Source organism: Symsagittifera roscoffensis, chromosome 2 (genome assembly GCF_963678635.1).
Source record: "Symsagittifera roscoffensis chromosome 2, txSymRosc1.1, whole genome shotgun sequence".
In the NCBI taxonomy this organism is placed as follows: domain Eukaryota; kingdom Metazoa; phylum Xenacoelomorpha; order Acoela; family Convolutidae; genus Symsagittifera; species Symsagittifera roscoffensis.
This window is the reverse complement of record NC_087063.1, coordinates 4,064,031-4,085,041: the sequence shown is the minus strand read 5'-3', so window position 1 is coordinate 4,085,041 and position 21,011 is coordinate 4,064,031. Positions and strand designations below refer to the sequence as shown.

Genomic DNA, 21,011 nt, shown 5'->3' with positions numbered 1-21,011 from the left:
GATGAAAATTTCTTGGATGACTTCACAACCTACGGTGAAATGAGCTGGACAGATGTTCCAAATATAGTTGCAGATGCGACTAAAACAGTGAAGGCGTTATGTACTCTTTGCAAGGTCATTGCTGACAACTTTGAACTAGTCCAAGACCGAAGGGGGCAGTGTGTTCCTGATATCAGTGAGTTTGACGTTAATGGGAATGCAAATGGAAGAAGATACAAGAAGATTTTTGAGGATACTTTTGACAGTTTTGATGAGTGTAAAGGACTCCCCGAGGCAAAAATTGTGAGCGGGGATTTGGCAATGGGCACTATTGGTTAGTTGATCCTTTTTCACCAGCAAATACGAATTTATGTTGAAACACTTTTTGAATATAACACCTATTGTAATATTCGCACTGACTTTTTTTTATAGATTACGTGGCTTTTGATACTCGTTTTTAAAAATTATAAATGATTCCGTTTCTGTCTACTTTTTGTTTGTTTGATGGATTAATAATATTTAAAAACACACCGATGCAAATTTTCGAAAAAAAAATTAAATACTGTCACTTTTTTTAATCCGTTACTCGTCTTATTAACGATTGTCTATTAGCTACTTTTAAGAAATTGAGATTAATTGATTTGCCAGTTATTCAAGCTATATTTTAATTCAGTTAACGATAAAAAAATACTTTCAGTTGGTCGTGTCGTTTTTGCGTTCAGTTTTCTAAATTGAAAGTTTTCCAACAGTTTATTTAGGCGGTTTAATTTTTCAAACTTACTTTTAAAATAGCAATTGAGCTCAAATTATTCAAGTGCTCAAGTGTTAAACTTCCAAAAATGTATGTTCTCTTTTTCTGAGCTTATCATTTTTTCTTTGAATATCGGTTAATTTCTGCAGCTTTTGTTCTTGAAGCAAATTAAATCAATTTTGTTGACCTTTTTTTAATCTTCTGTTAGATTTCTGTGTAACTTTTTGCTTCAGCGTAGCCGTTTCAACTGTGAAAAAAATGCTGTGAAAAGTTTGGCGAGTTTTTGAATCTAGGTCAAATCTTGAAATTTATCCGGGTCAAATTTTGATTAGATTATATCAAAACCTTTTGATTTCTTTTGCAAAACGTTAGATAAATTTCAATTAACTTGAAGTTTTTACTCTCGCTAACTTTTCAGCCTTTTTCGTGTTCAAGATTTTGATATTTTAGGCTACTTGAACGGCAAATATCCCGGATACGTCATCTTCGTCTTCGAATCCACCCTCCCCTCCAAGGCCAGCTCATGGGAAGTTAGAGACCACTTCGTCGAATGGAGAGACTTCCTCAAATCAGTATCCAAGACTTTTGACCCTTCAACTGGTGTCACCAACATCGAATTCGCAAGTGACAAGTTCGACGCTGCTTTCATGGAGATAGCGGCCAAGATGGGTTCTTTTTATAGCATGGGTAAATAAACTCAGAGCCTGCATTCTGTTCAAATTACAGAAAATTTCCAAAAACTTAAAAAGTGCTTCAAAAACTAAGTCTAAATTATTGAGTGTGACGGTTATCGTGGGATCATAATCGAACAAAAAACAAAGTATTTTTAAAAAATTATCAGAGATTAGAGAAAAACGAAAGGAAAAAGTACTGGCTTTCGTTTTAAAAAAAGAGAGGAATTATATTTGAAAAAGTAAGAAACCTATTTGGCTTCCGAAGTCTAAATGAGTAGTTTTAGTTGTCCTAGCTTCTTTCAGGTTCGTTGACTAAAAATAAGATATTGCCATTAATATCTTGGAATTACTAATAAATATAGAAAACACAAATATTTTTTCTAATTGCCTTGAAAAGAGTATCAGATCTATGAGAGCAAAAGTTCGAAATTTAACTTGTTCCAGCGGCGCCAACTGTTTTTTAACCTACGTTTCAGTGGTGGCTATTTCAACTGTGATTCTGGTGCTGGCATTTTTCACAGCCAGTCTGAAGTACCTTCTGGTTATCATCACTACTGTGCTCTCCAGTGTGCTCACTCTCTTTGGCTCTTTCTTCTACTTCGGAGTCAAGGTAAAATAGCTCCCAAAATTGCCCCTCCCCCCCCCCCCCCCTTCACCTCCCAGATAGACCAAGTTAACATCCTCCACATCAGCGTTTAATTCGGTTCAGATTTGCAAAGCAATGAGTGTAAAATGCTCGATTTGGGGGATATTAATTGGGCCAAAAAATTTAACGTCTATTTCAATTTTTCCCTCCCAAAGTGGGGAAGGGGGAGGGGGTCTTGATCGGATGGGGGTCGGGATGAGGAGAAATATGAAGGGATCATTCGAAACACCAATTTGTTTTGTATTTAAGGTGGGGGCGATTGAGATAGTGGGGGCGTCTATTCTGGTGGGCAGCTCAGTGGACTACGTGTTCCATCTGGTCGACTCCTACTCCACATTCAGTCGCAGAAACGAACAAGACGACGATGAAGATGACTCAATGAGTGAGTGGCATTCTTATCGCATTCAATTGACTCCTTGGCTCTTTTTCCTTCCCCCCCCCCCCTCACCTCAGACGAGCTTCAATTTTTTAGTGTAACGAGTGGTTTTACGAGGTTGATTATGAAGACTAAATATGTTTGTCATGGCCTAATTAGTCTTTATATCAATTTTCATAACAATCGGACAATGTGGTCAACAAACTTACTTGTAAAAATTTGCAGGTGGGGGGGGGGGAAGGAAAAAGAGCCGACTCCTTTGCGAATCTGACTTTAGCACATGATTTTTCTGAAATATTCGAAAACTTGTTTCTGAAAGTTCAAAGTAAAACAAGAAAAACCGATTTTTGTGCCAAGTAGCTCAGTTGTCTGTACATAAAAATAAAAAAAAACAGTCAATTTGTTTGCATTGTTGGATTTTCTTTTCATAAAGTTTTGTTGCGAGAAAAAGCTACAGCAGAAAATTATTCTCACATATTTAGAAAATTAATTCGGCCAACATCTTTCAGGGTATTTTTGCCGATACTTTTTTTTAGGTATAAAGCCTCCATTGTGACTCAAACTTTTATCCCAGTAAAAAAAAACGGAGCACAAAAACTGAAGTTATTTTTTTGAAAGAATATTGTTCAGTTATGTGTGGTCTTTTTATAGCTTACTTCCAACTGCGCAAGCTGAACTGCCAACGTGCAATGAACCGAATTGGACTTAGCATAATCAGCAGCAGCCTCACCACCTCCTTAGGCTGCGTGCCCCTCATTTTCGCCGGCTTGAACCCCCTTCGCGTATTCGGGATTCTCATCATGATTTCGTCATCATCAGCACTTTTGTTCACACTTTTGTTCGCCCTTCCCCTCCTGGCGATTTTGGGTCCCGTTGGATCCCAAACAGGCCTTGTCAGCCGGTCAATCACACTGGCTATTGTAAGTGTTGCGCTCGGACTGATATTGGCATTTGTGTTAATACTTGAAGCAAGCGGAACTATTACCATTTACAATCCAAATGGTCTTTAATTTAAATTCAATAATTGCATTAGTTTCACGAGCTAGATTGAGGACGATTGTCATGAATTATTGACCGAATAATTGAAAATTTTCAGCGTATCACAAATTTTTTATTTCCAAAACAATTGAATACTGATTTGTGATTAGTCAATGAAAGTTTCATTTATTCATTCCTGTTGTATTGAGAAACTGCGTTGAGGAAATTGCTATTGCCTTGCAGAAAAATTGTTTTAATAGTGCTTAGACTGCAAAAAATATATGATTTTTTTTCGGAAATTATTCAGCACTAATGTGACTTTTCTTCATGTTGAAAGTTATTTTTTGCAGTCTTATTCTAATATTTCTAATTTAATTCAGTCAGTAATATTTAAATGGTTGTATAAATTAGTAGTCGTTAACTAATAGCTTAAAAAATTTATCACAGAATTAATAAGAATTTGTAATTTAGTTCAAAGTTTTAAGAATAAGATGAGAATGCCGGTGGTAATCATCAGTGTCTGCAGCTCAGGATTAAGTAGTTGCGAATGACCCAGAACAATATAGCCGACTGAAACATAATAATCAGAAAAAATTGGTATCTACTTGGCAATATCCACCCATTTCGAGAAAGGGGGGAGATTGATAAGTAGATCCCAATTGGTCAATTTTTCGACCAATCAGAATGCACAGCAAAATTAGAATTCTCAATAGGAAGCTCAGTGCTAATTTACTGCATTTATTTATGGGGGGTGGAGATTCTTAAGTAGGTACCATTGAGGGGGGGGGGGGGGGGGAGGGGGTGTTGAGATTGTTAAGTAGATCCAAAAATTGTTTTCAAGAATGAAACAGACTCAGTTATTATTAACACAACTCAAACAATAAGAAAACTCATCTCGTAAGAACACCGATAAGAAATCTGATCATCGGTCTTATGAACCTCAAAAAAAGAAATTATTTTCATCTGACTTCTTAATCCCTAACGCCCACCCTCCTATGGTATCAAAATTATGTATCCCTATACAGGACTAACGAAACAATGAATCGAATGAAAAAATACTACCTTAATAACAAAATTCACATAGCAAAATTCACTTTGCGCAGATTTTGAAATTAACAAAAAACTGAGAAAGTTTCAGCGTAAAGAAATTGTTCAGTTCATTTAGCTGATAGTAATTGCTTTGTTATGTTGTTATTGGTTCTGGGACAAATTAGCACAAATCTGGTTCTCGGAAAAGAATGATTTCTCAATATTTTTTTTGAAAAATGTCTTGGGAGTTTTAAAATTTGAAGGTTGCTGGCCTATAAAAATCTGGAGGTTAAAGGTTGCTGGCCTTTAAAATCCAATTTCAGTAAATTTCGGCTGCAGTAAATTGGAATCATAATCTTTTGTGGATGTAATATTTTTTATAAATTGTCTTAATTACCTTTCTGGAGTGTTTCTGGCTCATTCAAAACTTCGTAAGGCGGAATTGAGAATCGGAAGAGTCCAAAGTCGCTTGGGTTTTCATAGTCCATTACAGTCAGTTTCCAATCGCCAGTCCAGAAATCACTGTTCGACTTACTCAAGTTCCCGAGACCAATTGTTGTGCGGTCGGATATGGACCTGAAAAACAAGGGAAAAGTGAGCCTTTTGAATATATCGAGACATTGGAAATAAAGAGAAAACGGTGAATTTTTAACTAACCGAGACTATTTACTACTTTTGTTCCCCAACTTTTATCGCCACATTTTATCATGGTTTGGGAGTTAACTCTAATTAATTTAAAAACTCCATCTGTACTGCGCCATGATTGCTTTTAGAAAATGCCCGAAACAAAAATAAGAAGTTAGTTGAAGAGTGTAGGAGTACAAATAGATGTTTCAGTACAAATGTTTCACTACAAAAATGGAGCAAAAAAGAGGGGCTTCACCTCTTTGACATTTGCAATATGAATTTTTCAAAATAACAGAATTGAAACAGCACAAACTTTCCATCTTTTAAATTTGGGTTTTAAAAGCATCTGTAGAACTGTGATTTTAACCCTTGTCTCGGGTAGTCCTGTTTTTTTTTACTATTTACCCAAGTTCTGCAATTGTCAGAGCGTTCCTAATTATGTTGTTGTTAGTTGGTGTTTTGGTGACTGCAAAACAATCAAGTCAGTAATTTTAATTTGAGAAGGAAACAAGACTGCTCGTATCAATTACCTGAAAGTTCAGACTGTTTTTTCAGGTCGATGGAGTAGTGATCGCTATAAAGAAAGTGACATAATTTAAAAAAATAAAGTTTTTTTTAAACGATCTTTCCACGCGCTCTTAAATACAAAGCTAAGTAATTTTGCATTAGCAAAGTATCAAATAGACCAAATAGCATGCCTCATTTCAATTTGAAACAACTGTTAAGACTATTGAAATCTCCACTTCTGCGTTAATAGCACGAAATAGATCGCGCGTTAATTATCGCAAATTACCATTAGGCTCCTATAAAAATACGAACAAGTGTGCTCGTGTGTAAGAGCAAAGCCCTGAATGTTCCGGTTGCTCATTAGCCTATATCCATTAAATGTTTGGAAAAAGAAAAAATTGAAAAACTATGAATTCTACATAAAATCAAATGTCAAGTGTGAAATTAATACGACCGATTAGCTAGCCTCAATTTAATTTGGAACAATTTGTTGAGTGGGATAATTCGCCACGCATAAACAACTCCTGCTAAACTTTCAGCATAACAAGCAGACATCATGATTACTTGCAAGCATTGATTCATGGTCTGTTACAAAGTTCTTCGAGGAGCGGGCTGTTTCAACTTGTCAACTAGATCTTACTCAACTCCTCAGCTGAATTCCTTTATTTTCAAGAAGCTCCACATTTCAACGGAGATGGAGGAGTTGTCTTGAGCTGACCCAAATTTGCAAGATGGGAGTGGTTTTTTCACCATCATCAATTTTTCTCATTCTTTGCCTTCTCGGTTTCCTGCATTCACAAAGTATTTACCATGCTTGTTTAAAATAGGAGTTGTTTACAGACTTTGCACTGGCACAATTAGATAAAATCCTAGATACCTTGAGCAAATGGATCAGGTGCGGATCTAGGATTTTTTGACCTTTCTTTTAGCTATATTGACCAGAGTGATGTTCTAAGCTCTCTCAAATCATTAGTAAGACTCTATTTCGACCAAATTTTCTGGCAGCAGACAAAGTTTCTAAAAAAATCGCCGAAAAATTGTTTTTCTGTCTTTTTTAAAGAATAATTTGACAAAAAATTGCTTTTTGGCAGCAGAGAACCTCTCAAAATTACATTTATTGGGCTCAAGAAACCATTAGAAAAATTTCAGGAGCAGTCAGCCGAAAATGGAGATCTTAAAACAGGTTACCATTGCTAAGGTACCATTTCATTGTGTGCATAGCGACAAGCCGTTGCAAGCAACAACTCATCCAAGAGATTCGTAGCAGTTGTAAATAAAACGACTAATCGCAGCACGCGACGATTCGAAGCAGGCAAAATTTAATAGCTGTAAAACCTTTGAAAATCATAAAAAGTTTGATGAAATATATAAATAGAGAAACAAAGAAACTGAAAACTAAAATTGAACAAGAGGCTCTCAAGTTGCTTGAGTTTGTTTTTGTTGCTATAATGTTTAGGGATTTCAACTATTCTGAATTGAAGTTTATCGTATTTTGCCACAATGACACTAATTTATTCTCCGAGAGACTTTGCTTTGTTCTGAGGAGTTAGATACCATTTTTAATCTTAGAACGGGCACACCCTATTTCCAATTAGAAAACCCGGTGTCATCCTTTGACCAAATTGTGTATTTTTTGTCTTCCTTTTTTGTCGTTACCGAACTGAGTCAAGAGTGAAACAGGGAATTGTCCAACCCCTATGCGACCTCAAAGGGGTGTTCCAACCCAAATTGAATCGAAATCTTTCATTAAGGAGGAATCTTCTTTAAATAAGAAGTTTTAATTCAAAAATGCGGACTCTCCGCTTTTGTCGGAAAACTCACAGCATAAAACAACCATGCCAATTTCAAAGTCGAGCTCAGATATTAGAGTCAGAGCAACGAATGAGCTTAGAAGCATGCGCTTTTTACACGGTCTCTTCGAGCATCGCCAACTGGATTCATTCGTTATGTTGTTGTGGCGGTTTAGGTTGAAAATAATTCCATTTTTGTTCAGCTGCTGTTTTTTTCCCGCTCATGACCAAAAACAAATCGGTATCAGCGAGGAAAATAATTTGTGAGATATAATTGAAAGGAAAGAGTAGAAATTAAATTGTATAAGTTGATGTTTTTCTTTATTTACTCTTATCTTTACTGTTATTATTCTGACTTTCGTACCGAAAGTAACGGAATTTTTGTGCTCGGGATAGTTTTCTTTTCTTCAGACAAATTTCGACTTTTTAACTAGCCATTTTTGACTGTGCCAATTTTTTTAATATCATTCTAAAAGTATTGTTGTCCTGAGCTTAAACTTGAAAAGATATTTCACCTGTGATCATTTTTCGTAAAGTTATGAGGGTATAAAAATTACCATTTTGGCTAATTTGGGACAATTAACGAGCGATATTTTGCGCTACTAACGCGTAAGCGGATATTCAATTCGTCTTAGAAAGCGTTCAAAATTGGTTGAAGAAAGCCTATTTGCCATAATTGGTTTGTTACTAGTTGCTGAATCTGTCACCTTGTAATTTATATAGCGTTTGGGGAAATGATTAATATGAAAAATCTCAATTTTTTTTCGTTTTATTGTATAACATTCAATTTTTTCAAGTTGTTACTGCTCCATAGACCTTAAAAGGCGGTCGGAACATTCAAGGCTTCTCCCTGATACGGGCATTCTTGTTTCATTTCGTTTTGGTTGTTATTTCAAAAGTGGAATAAGTTAAAATCTTCGTTCTATCGGTTTTTACACCCCTCAAAGCCACCGCAGAACACTTTGTTCAATCAGCATACCACAATTAATTGTGCTGCTAACTGCGCCTTGCTTGAAATTGACGCTTGGTGCGAATTTTCGCTTCATGCACTCTAATGTCTTAAGTCAGATTCTGAGTTGATTCCCGAATAATTTTGCTTTACATTTAATGTCGTAACATTTGCAAAATTTTTTGCTAATCCTTTTCATGATGTGAAAATTAACCACCCTGCAAAAAAATCTTCTGTTAACTTTACAGTAAAAGTAGAAAAGAGTGGCAGATGGGTAATTTTTAATCTGATTCCTTTGAATTCATGAGCGCGTTTTTGTTTGTGGGCTACTAGTAAATACGTCTTTTGAAGTAATTTTTCCTACTTTTAAAAAAAGACTTGCTATCGTTTTTTGATCTCCACCTGAAGCTATTGGTGAGCCAATGAAAATTGAAAACTTACACTCGATAACTGGCGCTGCAAATGTTGGATGTCACTGGACAGTTTCTGGAACAAGGCTGACAGGCTTTAAATCTATCCTTGTCGCTTCCACTCTCAAACCCGTCTTCTCTGGAATTTTTTGTTTTTGGCTCTCGCATCATATCCACAAACTTGGTTCCTTTTCGAGCGGTAGATTAAATTTTCAATATCGATAATTTTTATTATTTCCGCATATTTTTTTTGATATATAGAGACTCAATTGTAAATTTAAAATATCTTAAGAAGAAAGAAAAATCATTTAAATATAGAAAAAAATTACAAAAATTTTCAAAATTTTCAAACTGGTTTTTCTTGACATTGAGAAATGTTTATGGATTTTTTAAAATGTTCAGATTACAACTGAAAGAACTTTAATATAATATATCAGTCATTTCCGATGATTAATTGTGACAGCTGATTGTGCTCGGAAAACGAAAAAAAAATCACTTTCGAAGACAAAATTCCTCCCCATTTTTTGATTTGTCGGATCAATAATATTTCTTTAAAGTTTTCCTGGCAGATGTTTTTAGTGTTGACTTGATATTGTAATCTAGCGCTCTGTTTTTCCTTTTTCAAATGGAGGCATGATTTTGAGGTTGTATGTAATTGTGAATGTATTCGATTGCGAGTGTCGATCGAAGAATTGGCTGATTGTCGGGTAGTAGGGGGGACCCTGGGATATTTTATGTTCTCTACTAATCCCCAATGATAGACATGAAGAGAGATTGCATATCACACAAACAACGAAATCTAAAGAAAAACTTCGTCAAAAACGTCCTAAATTCGTCATTTTACGTTTTTTATGTATTTGTTAAAAGTTTGTTTGAGAAAACTTTCGACAGAGCAAATTCGGATCAATTTACCAATCGTTAGTTGAAAAAAGATGAATCTAATTTTTCAGCGAGGGGTTAATTGAAAAATTCCTGGAAACTGATTATTTTTTTTGGAGCTTCCCTCATACACCAAAAGTAGTTTTCGTTCCCCTAAAAATGGCAGAAAATTGGACTCAAACGCCAAGATTTTGTCGACCAAAATCATAGTTGCTGTGAAAGAGCCAAACATTTTGATTTTGTGATTGTTCACGTGATTTAAAATTAAGGCTAAATTATTCTATTCTCTTTTCGTCTGCTATAACGCAATTTTTTATACGGTGGAAGGGGCGTTTTTCGAATGTTTTAGATCTAAATTTTGTTTCAAAAAAATGAAAAGCAAATCACTTACGAAATTTGACGACCGGTACTTTTTTGATAGATTTGATCTTCATTTTAAAAATATTTACTCAATAACTCTCGATTTACTGATTACTGGATATTGATTTAAAAAAGCCGAGAAGAGAAACAACAAAGCTGGTTTATTAACCAATTTTTGCTTGAAAGGTGTGCACAATGTACAAATGTTCTATCATTGCAAAATTCACTGAAATCTGACTGGAAATTTCATTTATCGCTCGGCTGATTTTTAATTGAAAAAATCGGTTCAACCATGAAATGGTAGAATTTATCTATTTATTTATTTACAGAAGTGTATCTCATCTTCAACCGATTTTGTTTTACCGCCCTGTTTGATTTCACCATTTCGATCATCACGGCGGGTGGTGGGGGCTTTAAGATTATATTATTAATTAATGTAGGATGCATGTCAATTTTTCTCGATGTCTACCCTATCAAAGATTACTATATTTTTTTGTTTTAGCTAGTATTACAGCTTATAGATTTAAAAATTTTCACAAAAAATTATAACGAAAACCGTGAGCGCCATTTTTTGAAGGTTTGACAGACATCAGCATAATTTTTACACTCCGTACGCGCTTTTTAGTACAAATTGGAACAAAATGCTTCAAGGTCATTGTGGGATAGGATCATAAGGCTGATTATTTTTTTTAGCTTGATGTTGAAGAAACTCTGAGAGTTGGGACGGGTCTTTCTACAATCTGCAGCTGATTTCAAATCTCTAACAGCTCCAAATGCAGATCTGAATGTTTGAAGAAAACGCTCAAAAAATCAATTGGCCTCTAAATCATCGACCCGGGTTCAGTTGACAGGAAAAATTATCGCTAAATCAGAGATATCGCAGCCATTACCATCTATGGTTCAGTCTATGATCAGGGTCACTTTATTCATGATCAGCGCTAACGCATCGCTGAATTAGCGCTAAATTTTCAGGTCTGAATCAGACATAAATCATCTATAAATCAGAGATGGATTTTCTCTGCTATAACCCCGAAAACCTATGAAGTCCTAAAAAAATCCTGACTACCCGGGCTGAGGTGTCCGACTCATGATTCGACCGAAACCTTCCAACGATGTCCTATTTTCGTCGCAACTCACATTGCAAAACTAAGATTGCAATCGATTGCAATCAGTTATTATAAAGTTGTTCTACTAGTTAAAAATCTATTGTGTGTAATCCATTTAGACACTGAAATGGATAATATAGGGATTTTATGCAGTTCAGAAAAATTGATTATGAAGTCTTAAAAATTGATTTTTTGCGGTATAAAATCTGCTTAAAACCGATTATAATGCATTTTCTAAGGACCCAAAAAATCACTTTTTTTAATCTAAAATAGGATTATATTTAAAAAAAAAAAGATTTTTCTACTTTTGAAAGCATGCTGTTTGAAAACTCAAAACGAAAATTAAAATCACACCAAAAGAAACAAAGAATGAAAATAATCATAAGATACAAAATTGTATGAACGAAATTTTGAGCATAAAAACAAATTCATGAAAATCATCAATAAAAACAAAATGTTGGGGGCAAATATATACAATAAAAGCAAAAAAAATCAGTAATAATCCAAAAATTCCAAAAACTATCAAAACACCATCTTTTTCCAGGCAAGTTAAGTTGCTCAAGACCTTCAAATACCAAAGCTAACACATTTCTACTTTTTCTTTAAAAAACTAGGTTTTTCGGTTGTTTTCAGCAGTTTGTTTTTACAGTTTTTTTAACTTTAAGGATAACTCAATGGTTTTTTGATGATTGTATTGACACGTAACAAAACTTTGAAACTGAATTTTTTTCAGCGCTGATTCAGGAATTTATCATGGCTAAATTGTCCATGACTAGCGCTGAGAATAATAGACATGAAATAACCATATGACCATATGAATAATAGACATGAGTCAATGCTAAAATTTTTATAAAATTGGGATTAGCCAATATTTTTTCCGCAAAACTGAGATATCTCTGAATCAGCGAATGCGTTTCTTGTCAACTCAACCCGGGCACCCAAGGAGCAGTTTTGGTGTATGTTTTTTGTGACAAAATTTGATTTGCAAATTAGCAGGTTACAATTAAGTAGATGTGCCCTTCGAAGTATTATTAGGGGTGTTAGCATGAACCGAAAAAGTATTACAAAACAATTTAGAGGTAGCATCCAAATTTTAATACTCAGTAGAGCAAAAAAAATAATAAAATTTTTTGACGGACTTGCTGGAAACTTTTTTATTCAAGTATGAGAGTTGCCTAAGATTTATAAACTTCCCCGCTTTTTCAATGTCGGCGCAATCATTTTATCCTATTAAATCCTAATGCAAGATTTACCACAATAGATTTATCGATGTATTGAAATAATTAGACATAATCTGGTATGAGACATAAGTTTTTTATTGTTTATCAAAAACCATGCAAACCTATTTTTTCAAAAAAAAAAAACAAAAAAAAAACGCTGTCAAACTCGGTTCATTTCAAATTTGGTTGGTTAGAATTGACCAAGCTCGTTGGTTAGGTTCACTAATCGTCATTGGCATTTTGTTTTAATGCCGCTTGTGTAAGCTTTTACCCGCACCGTGCGTCTATAGATTATTGCGTCTAGTGCGTCTATATCCATATATGGAAATTGTATGACTGGTGTTTTTTTTTCAGAAAACAAAAATAAAAAAAGTCAGTTTTCAGTCGTAGCAGCTCAAACAACGCTTAAATGTTTTGCCAGTAGTTGAATTGATTGTTCAAAGCTTCTTTTTTTCACAAAAAATTTCTAAAAAAAAATTCTAATCATACAATTTCCATATATAGCATTTTTTTCATACCATTTTTTTTCCTTTTTTTATGAAGAGATACCAATTTCGATACCAAAACAACTATAAAATACCTTTAAAATTCGATTAAACTCATTTTACAAAAATGTATGAAATTTGTATGACAAGCATTTTTCCATAGACTAAGTGTAGGAAATTGTATGATTAGCATTTTCGGTCTATGGAGGTCAACCCGGGTTTCTCAATATACGGTGATTATCGGCTCGTAATTTTTCAGATCATCACATGGGTGTTGTGCAAGTTCGTTAGTTAACATTATCGTTATCAGCATTTTTTAAAATTACTGTTGCGGATGTTTTTTACTTATATAGCGATTAAACGACTTGTTCTACAAGGCAATTTTCAAATTGAAGATTCTTAACGGCTTCTTCTTTTTGTGGCTATTAGTATCGGATTGCTTTCCGCAATTTTTTTAAAAAAATTTTATTCCGGCTTTCGAAGAAAGTGAGAAATATATATGCTTGGGATGGTTTTTCAGATCAATTACACAGAACTTGACTGCTTATCAACATCGATTCTATAATTTTCGTATGCTTGTAGTTCCGACCATTGAAAGTATTTGGTAGAGTGCTTGTGTGTGTCTTTATATTCTTGTTTTCCTTTTGATTGAAAGGTTCGAGTGATGTATCATATCAAAGTTTTTTGGTCGTGATTTCAACGTTAGAAAATTCAAAAAACTTTTTCGCGTCGAGAAAAAGTCTTGGAAATTTTTTGATATTTGTCCTAAAATACAAGACTTATTTGATTTTTTTTTGTATTTTTAAATATGGTCGTCGGGTTTTCTGTGCTATTAGCACAGAAACCGGCTATCCTTGTGCTGTGTTTTGCTCGTTCTGATATCCGCAGATTTCGCTGCAATTCCAAGCACTTATCAGGGCAGAGTTTCTTTCAATTCAATGAGGTTTACTAGTGCCTTTGATGATGAACCTATTTCTGTACCTATTTCTTTAGATGATGAATCTATTTGTATAGAATCTACTTCGATAAGAGGTTTTAGTTGATAGTGGTAAGTTTGAAAATTGAAAGCCAATTCAGCTGCTAAATCTTTTCAGTTTCAATGTGCATGGTTAAAAATTGTTCAAAAAAGTGCACTTATTTGATCGTTTTGAAATAAATTTTAGATTTTGTTCATTGTGGTTGTTTTATATTGCTAGCATGCTAGCGTGTGATTCCTATTTCCAAAATTGCTAGTGAACTAATCATGCATAAACATTTTTCCCATATTGTGATTCGACTTTCGCAAATGATGTATGTACAAACTTTTATATGGCTTGAAAAGTTTGAGTTGCTCGATAAGCTTGGAGGAATCTTGAACATGCTTATTTCACTACTAGAAAAATTATAATTCTGTTCTGTTTGATGAGGATTTTATAAAAAACCAATAAATTATATCCGCTCTAACGCATTCAAAATTAACCGAAAATTGACCCAATAAGTTTTTCAACTCTTCATGTTGTGGTCTCACAAAACTTATGTCCCCTATAAAAACCCAGAAAAATGTAACTTCACAAAAAAACAAGGCAGCCAAAAGGACAGTTTTCGAAACTCCAAAACACATATTTGAAAGCATGAGTCAATGCTAAAATTTTTATAAAATTGGGATTAGCCATTATTTTTCCGCAAAACTGAGATATCTCTGAATCAGCGAATGCGTTCCTTGTCAACTCAACCCGGGCACCCAAGGAGCAGTGTTGGTGTATGTTTTTTGAGACAAAATTTGATTTGTAAATTAGCAGGTTACAATTAAGTAGATGTGCCCTTCGAAGTATTATTAGGGGTGTTAGCATGAACCGAAAAAGTATTACAAAACAATTTAGAGGTAGCATCCAAGTTTTAATGCTCAGTAGAGCAAAAAAAATTATTAAAACTTTTTGACGGACTTTCTGGAAACTTTTTTATTCAAGTATGAGAATTTGCCTAAGATTTATAAACTTCCCCGCTTTTTCAATGTCGGCGCAATCATTTTATCCTGTTAAATCCTAATGCAAGATTTACCACAATAGATTTATCGAAGTATTGAAATAATTAGTCATAATCTGGTTTGAAACATAAATTTTTTATTGTTTATCAAAAACCATGCAAAACTATTTTTTCAAAAAAAGCAAAAAAAAACGCTGTCAAACTCGGTTCATTTCAAATTTGGTTAGTTAGAATTGACCAAGCTCGTTGGTTAGGTTCACTAATCGTCATTGGCATTTTGTTTTAATGCCGCTTGTGTTAGCTTTTACCCGCACCGTGCGTCTATAGATTATTGCGTCTAGTGCGTCTATATCCATATATGGAAATTGTATGACTAGTGTTTTTTTCAGAAAACATTAATAAAAAAAGTCAAAGTTTTCAGTCGTAGCAGCTCAAAAAACGCTTAAATGTTTTGCCAGTAGTTGAATTGATTGTTCAAAGCTTCTTTTTTTCACAAAAAATTTCTAAAAAAAATTCTTATCATACAATTTCCATATATAGAAATTGTATGGTTAGCATTTTTTTCATACCATTTTTTTCCCTTTTTTTATGAAGAGATACCAATTTCGATACCAAAAAAACTTTAAAATACATTTGAAATTTGATTAAACTCATTTTACAAAACTGTATGAAATTTGTATGACTAGCATTTTTCCATAGACTAAGTGTATGAAATTGTATGATTAGCATTTTCGGTCTATGGAGGTCAACCCGGGTTTCTCAATATACGGTGATTATCGGCTCGTAATTTTTCAGATCATCACATGGGTGTTGTGCAAGTTCGTTAGTTAACATTATCGTTATCAGCATTTTTTAAAATTACTGTTGCGGATGTTTTTTACTTATATAGCGATTAAACGACTTGTTCTACAAGGCAATTTTCAAATTGAAGATTCTTAACGGCTTCTTCTTTTTGTGGCTATTAGTATCGGATTGCTTTCCGCAATTTTTTTAAAAAAATTTTATTCCGGCTTTCGAAGAAAGTGAGAAATATATATGCTTGGGATGGTTTTTCAGATCAATTACACAGAACTTGACTGCTTATCAACATCGATTCTATAATTTTCGTATGCTTGTAGTTCCGACCATTGAAAGTATTTGGTAGAGTGCTTGTGTGTGTCTTTGTATTCTTGTTTTCCTTTTGATTGAAAGGTTCGAGTGATGTATCATATCAAAGTTTTTTGGTCGTGATTTCAACGTTAGAAAATTCAAAAAACTTTTTCGCGTCGAGAAAAAGTCTTGGAAATTTTTTGATATTTGTCCTAAAATACAAGACTTATTTGATTTTTTTTTTGTATTTTTAAATATGGTCGTCGGGTTTTCTGTGCTATTAGCACAGAAACCGGCTATCCTTGTGCTGTGTTTTGCTCGTTCTGATATCCGCAGATTTCGCTGCAATTCCAAGCACTTATCAGGGCAGAGTTTCTTTCAATTCAATGAGGTTTACTAGTGCCTTTGATGATGAACCTATTTCTGTACCTATTTCTTTAGATGATGAATCTATTTGTATAGAATCTACTTCGATAAGAGGTTTTAGTTGATAGTGGTAAGTTTGAAAATTGAAAGCCAATTCAGCTGCTAAATCTTTTCAGTTTCAATGTGCATGGTTAAAAATTGTTCAAAAAAGTGCACTTATTTGATCGTTTTGAAATAAATTTTAGATTTTGTTCATTGTGGTTGTTTTATATTGCTAGCATGCTAGCGTGTGATTCCTATTTCCAAAATTGCTAGTGAACTAATCATGCATAAACATTTTTCCCATATTGTGATTCGACTTTCGCAAATGATGTATGTACAAACTTTTATATGGCTTGAAAAGTTTGAGTTGCTCGATAAGCTTGGAGGAATCTTGAACATGCTTATTTCACTACTAAAAAAATTATAATTCTGTTCTGTTTGATGAGGATTTTATAAAAAACCAATAAATTATATCCGCTCTAACGCATTCAAAATTAACGAAAATTGACCCAATAAGTTTTTCAACTCTTCATGTTGTGGTCTCACAAAACTTATGTCCCCTATAAAAACCCAGAAAAATGTAACTTCACAAAAAAACAAGGCAGCCAAAAGGACAGTTTTCGAAACTCCAAAACACATATGATATTGATTACAGGTATAATATATATTTTCGATATGGAGCTGCAGACGTCAATTTTTTGTCAGATGATATAACGTTCTGTTAAAAATTTTGTTTTTAGTCAGAAGTTAAACATTTTTATTCGAGAAAAAAAATCACGCTAAACACAAATATCCTCTCCCTTCCTTCGAAAGTCGAACAGTAAGGGTATCTGGTTTTAAAAGCTCTAATCATTTTTGACAATTGTGATTGATTATTATGATATATTAAGTAGTCATTTTTTAGCTTTTCGAAATTGCCAAAGTCACAATAGTCACAAGCATTAGTTCAACGAGTGATTTCAATTAGATTAAGTGTACTTCTCCGACCATTTCAACTACAGAGAGTATGTAACTTTCACACCCACCATTACAACGGATCACATGGCTCTTCTTGTTGAACCAGTCATACAGCAACGACACAGAAAGACTCACGGATACTTCAGAGATACAGGAGCACATAATATCCACAGTTTGAACCACGCCGTAAATAATTGTGATTTCTCTGAAGTTCTAACTTCGGAAAATACAAACCTAGCAGCCAACTCCCTCATCAATTAACTAATTTCCCTGCTCGACATGCAGTGTCCGAAAAGAAGAGCGAAGTTGTTTGAGAATGACCCACCACATATAACTCCTTTCGTGAAGTTTCTTCTGATGAAAAAACAGAAAGCAACGAGAAGCGGCAGAATGGAATAAGCGATACAAATATCAGCTAAGATTGGCCAGTCGATACTTGTTAACACCAAACATCAAAAAGGTCAACGAGGATCAGGCTCGTAGTGGAGAGCAGTCAAATACCACCAAAGTCGGAGTAGCAAAAACTCAAATCACTCGACTCTCGATTTCGACCCTGAAGACTGGAACTCATATTTCACGCGAGTATCCACGATTGGTTAATATATCGAATCACAGTTTCATCCAACAACAGGCGGAGCACTAACTTCCAGTCTGGGACAAATGTACAGAGCGAACCGCAAAATCAAGAAATTTCGAGTGGGCATGACGAATTACCTTACTGGATTTTCAAGAACAACGCACATGCTCTTTCCGAAGCCGTTCAACATGTTTTCAACATCAGCCTTTCCACAATGACAATCCCAGATATTTTCAAATTCTCACGTGTCATTCCAATTCTGAAAGTCACAAATCCGAAGCTACCTGGCCAGTTCCGCCCCGTGCTATCAGTAGAGTTTTTGAGAGACTCGTTTACGATTTGTTCATATCAAGAAAGTATAACTCCTAACTACGAACAAATCAGTTCGGTTTTCGAGAAAACTCATCTAAAGAGTGCGCTCTCGTTCAAGTGCTCAATTCTTGTAGAGACCACGACGCGATGAAATCAAAACAACTGTGCTAATGTCAATGGACCTTAGTAAAGCTTTTGACAGAGTGCATCACGATCAAATAATCAAGGCAATGCATGATTTGGGCTACGACGCGTATCGTCTCAACTTCATAGCCAGCTTTCTCTACAACCGCCAATATTTTGTAGAACATCGGCGCCACAGATCGAGAATTATTAGTACCAACTGCGGAGTGCCACAAGGAACTGTTTTGTGGCCGGTGCTCTTCAACATTGTCTACGATGCTTTGCAGCTACCTGAAACTATTAACGGAAGCCTGTCAAATTCTGCTGACGACGGAAATGTTCTCATACCCGTAGATGAACATGTGAAAAAAACTATCGAAGAGATTGTAAAACACATAAACGATTGGTGTGAGAGAAACAATTTTCTCTTGAATGTAAATAAAACTAAGTTCATGATGATTTACCATGGGAGACCAGATGAAATCGATATTAGAAAACAGATAGAATCCAGCCGGAAAATCTTAAGTGTGACGTTTGATCCTAAACTCAACTTTGCTAGTCACGTTGAGTCAGTTCGAAACCGCGCGTCACAGAACCTCTATCTCTTGTATAAGCTCAAATGTCTAGGTTATGAGAAAAAAGAACTCGAACTACTATACAAGTTGCTGTTTCTGTCTGTTTTGACCTATTTCGTGAGCGTTTGGGATGGAATGAGTCAAGCACAACTGAACAAGTTGGACAGTGTTCAGAGAAAAGCTGCGCAATTGGGCATCTTGGAGGATTTCAAAACAATGAAGACCATACCACAAGAAAGAGATGCTTGTTTTTTCGAGATTATTTCAACCCAGTCTGAACACGTGCTGACAAAACTCATTTCAGAGCGCTCTTGTTTTGCGCAAACGACACTCCGCAAAAGAATGCCGCCATTATCTGTGGTTACTCATGGAAAATACAGACGGTTTTTTCCAGACAGATATCTCGAAATTTATGCGTAACTTTTCAGCAGCTTTCTTCCCAACGTTTCATTTTGTTTATGAAAACTAGATAGATTTCGGATTAATTAAGGTCTTCTTCTTCTTCTTCTTCTTCTTTTAAATTTTTTTTGTATGAAAAAAAAACATGTTTGTCATACACTAACACGCCAATTTTGTAACAGAAAATTAGAACAGAAAAAAAAATGCTGATAGATAAAAGAGTGTTATGCATCCGGATAGATAAGTATATAAATCTTATGTAGACCTTTTTATGAACTTCTATTCAACAATTTGACATAATTAAAACTCGCGGCGTCGAGTGGAAACTACTTACATAATAGATATATACGGATGACAAGATTTCATTATAACGAGGCGCAGCCAGCACATGATCAAAAAATCCATTAACATACCACCGTTCTGGCCAAAACACACAACGGAACAGAAGGGGTGGCATTAAAAAAAACCTAATTTTTTCCTAATCAATTTGCGCTAACATTTTTTTGATTGGAAAAATGAATTTTCATTGAAATTTTCGTAGTTTTTTTAAACAGGAAATATCATCAACAGAGGTAGTTCGAGATGGACTGACTTTTTTTTACCAACGAAGAGAAAAATAAGTTTGAAGCTACTAGATTAACTTTTTTTCCGTCATTTTTTTCCTGCCAATTATAGAAAAGTTGAAAAGTTTTCAAATGTGGTGATTCACAAACTTTTTCGAAGGAACCTTTAAGCCACAAAAAGTATGTTCAGTTTTTGATCAAACCAAAGTTACTTTGCTTCAACCGGCTTGTGCTGAAAAAAAAACATTCCGATTCACTTGAACAAAAGACGAAAAATTGACTTCGTTTGAATGTTTGGCCCAGGATTTGTGAAGTTTGACTGAAATTAGACAAAAACAATCTTTTTCAGAATTTTGTGCTTGGGTTAATCTATAAATTTTCTGATTTTTGTTTGTTTCAAATTTGGTAATCTTTCCAAACTTTCACAAAACTCTGAGCTTCTTCAAAAGCTCTAAAAACTTTTAAAATTACTTAATCTTTAAATCTTTAAATTTTGCTTTTCTAAATCTTAGTTGTGAGGGAAGAGTTGGAGAAGATTCTTTTAATGTAATGCAGATGAGATAAAATTATTGTTTTTCTGCAGATCTAAATCCTATATAATTCATCCTAATTTATTCAGAAGAGCCAAGTTCTCAAGTCATTTTTCCCGTCTCCTGAAATACTAGTTTTTTATGACACTGCCTATTGAATGGGTATTGATCATTGGTGACTGAATGATGAAGGCCTGTGCATAACATTTAAACTAGGAAACTATTTGAGCAAATTTTTTTCGAAAAATAGATTAGATGACTCTAAATTAAAAGGTTTCAATATTTTATATCACTCCACCTGATATACATGTGTGATACGAGATTTTGCATGAAAAATTGGTAAGTGCGGTGAAAAGCTTTACGTTAGTTTCAAAGCTCAGACTTGTTTTTAATTGGTTAATTTTACACTGAAACTTAGATCACATACCATGAAGATGAAAGTTTTTGTTATTCCGTCCATAGACCACATGTGATGTGTGGTGTTCAATTTTGAAAAAAATAGAGAAAAAATTCTATTTTTAGAAAAAACTCATCCTTTGTGAAACACACGTAACTCTTTAGAGAAAAAATCAAGCTTTTAGAGAAAAGTTCTTCCTTTTAGAGAAAAACTCTCACTTTTAGAGAAACATTCACTCTTCATAATACATGATTCAATTTATAAAAAAGACAAAAAATTCCAGGAGCTTTCATATGGCATAAATTTTTATGTGTAATTCCTTTTTTGAGGTTAATTGTCATGAGTCATTTTAC

The 21,011-nt window shown here is 34.4% G+C and overlaps 2 protein-coding genes across 2 annotated transcripts in view; one reads left to right on the top strand and one right to left on the bottom strand.

Moving 5' to 3' along the window:
- LOC134839570 (protein dispatched homolog 3-like) overlaps nt 1–3,626 on the top strand; it is a 45,643-nt gene extending 42,017 nt beyond the window's left edge. The window contains exons 9-13 of the mRNA XM_063855163.1: nt 19–313; nt 1,181–1,417; nt 1,881–2,014; nt 2,300–2,432; nt 3,078–3,626. Coding sequence (XP_063711233.1) covers nt 19–313; nt 1,181–1,417; nt 1,881–2,014; nt 2,300–2,432; nt 3,078–3,436 — 1,158 coding nt within the window. The 3' untranslated portion in view covers nt 3,437–3,626. The remainder of the gene's footprint in view (nt 1–18; nt 314–1,180; nt 1,418–1,880; nt 2,015–2,299; nt 2,433–3,077) is intronic.
- Nucleotides 3,627–3,734: 108 nt separating this feature from the next.
- Nucleotides 3,735–10,197, bottom strand: LOC134840421 (uncharacterized). Its single transcript, XM_063856207.1, has 5 exons — nt 9,987–10,197; nt 9,338–9,515; nt 8,748–8,909; nt 4,831–5,009; nt 3,735–3,974 (listed from the first exon to the last, which is right to left on the bottom strand). The coding sequence occupies exons 1-5, from the start codon at nt 10,027–10,029 to the stop codon at nt 3,877–3,879; spliced, it is 660 nt and encodes a 219-aa protein (XP_063712277.1). The 5' UTR covers nt 10,030–10,197; the 3' UTR covers nt 3,735–3,876.
- Nucleotides 10,198–21,011: the final 10,814 nt, after the last annotated feature.

Bases quoted from the DNA above. Each gene is read 5' to 3' on its own strand.
- LOC134840421 (XM_063856207.1), bottom strand. From the start codon at position 10,029: ATGAAGATCAAATCTATCAAAAAAGTACCGGTCGTCAAATTTC. The intron at 9,516-9,986 runs GTAAGTGATTTG...GTTTTTCTTTAG, and splicing joins AGTACCGGTCGTCAAATTTC to ATTTCGTTGTTTGTGTGATA. The intron at 3,975-4,830 runs GTAATTAAGACA...ATTATGTTTCAG, and splicing joins GCCAGAAACACTCCAGAAAG to TCGGCTATATTGTTCTGGGT.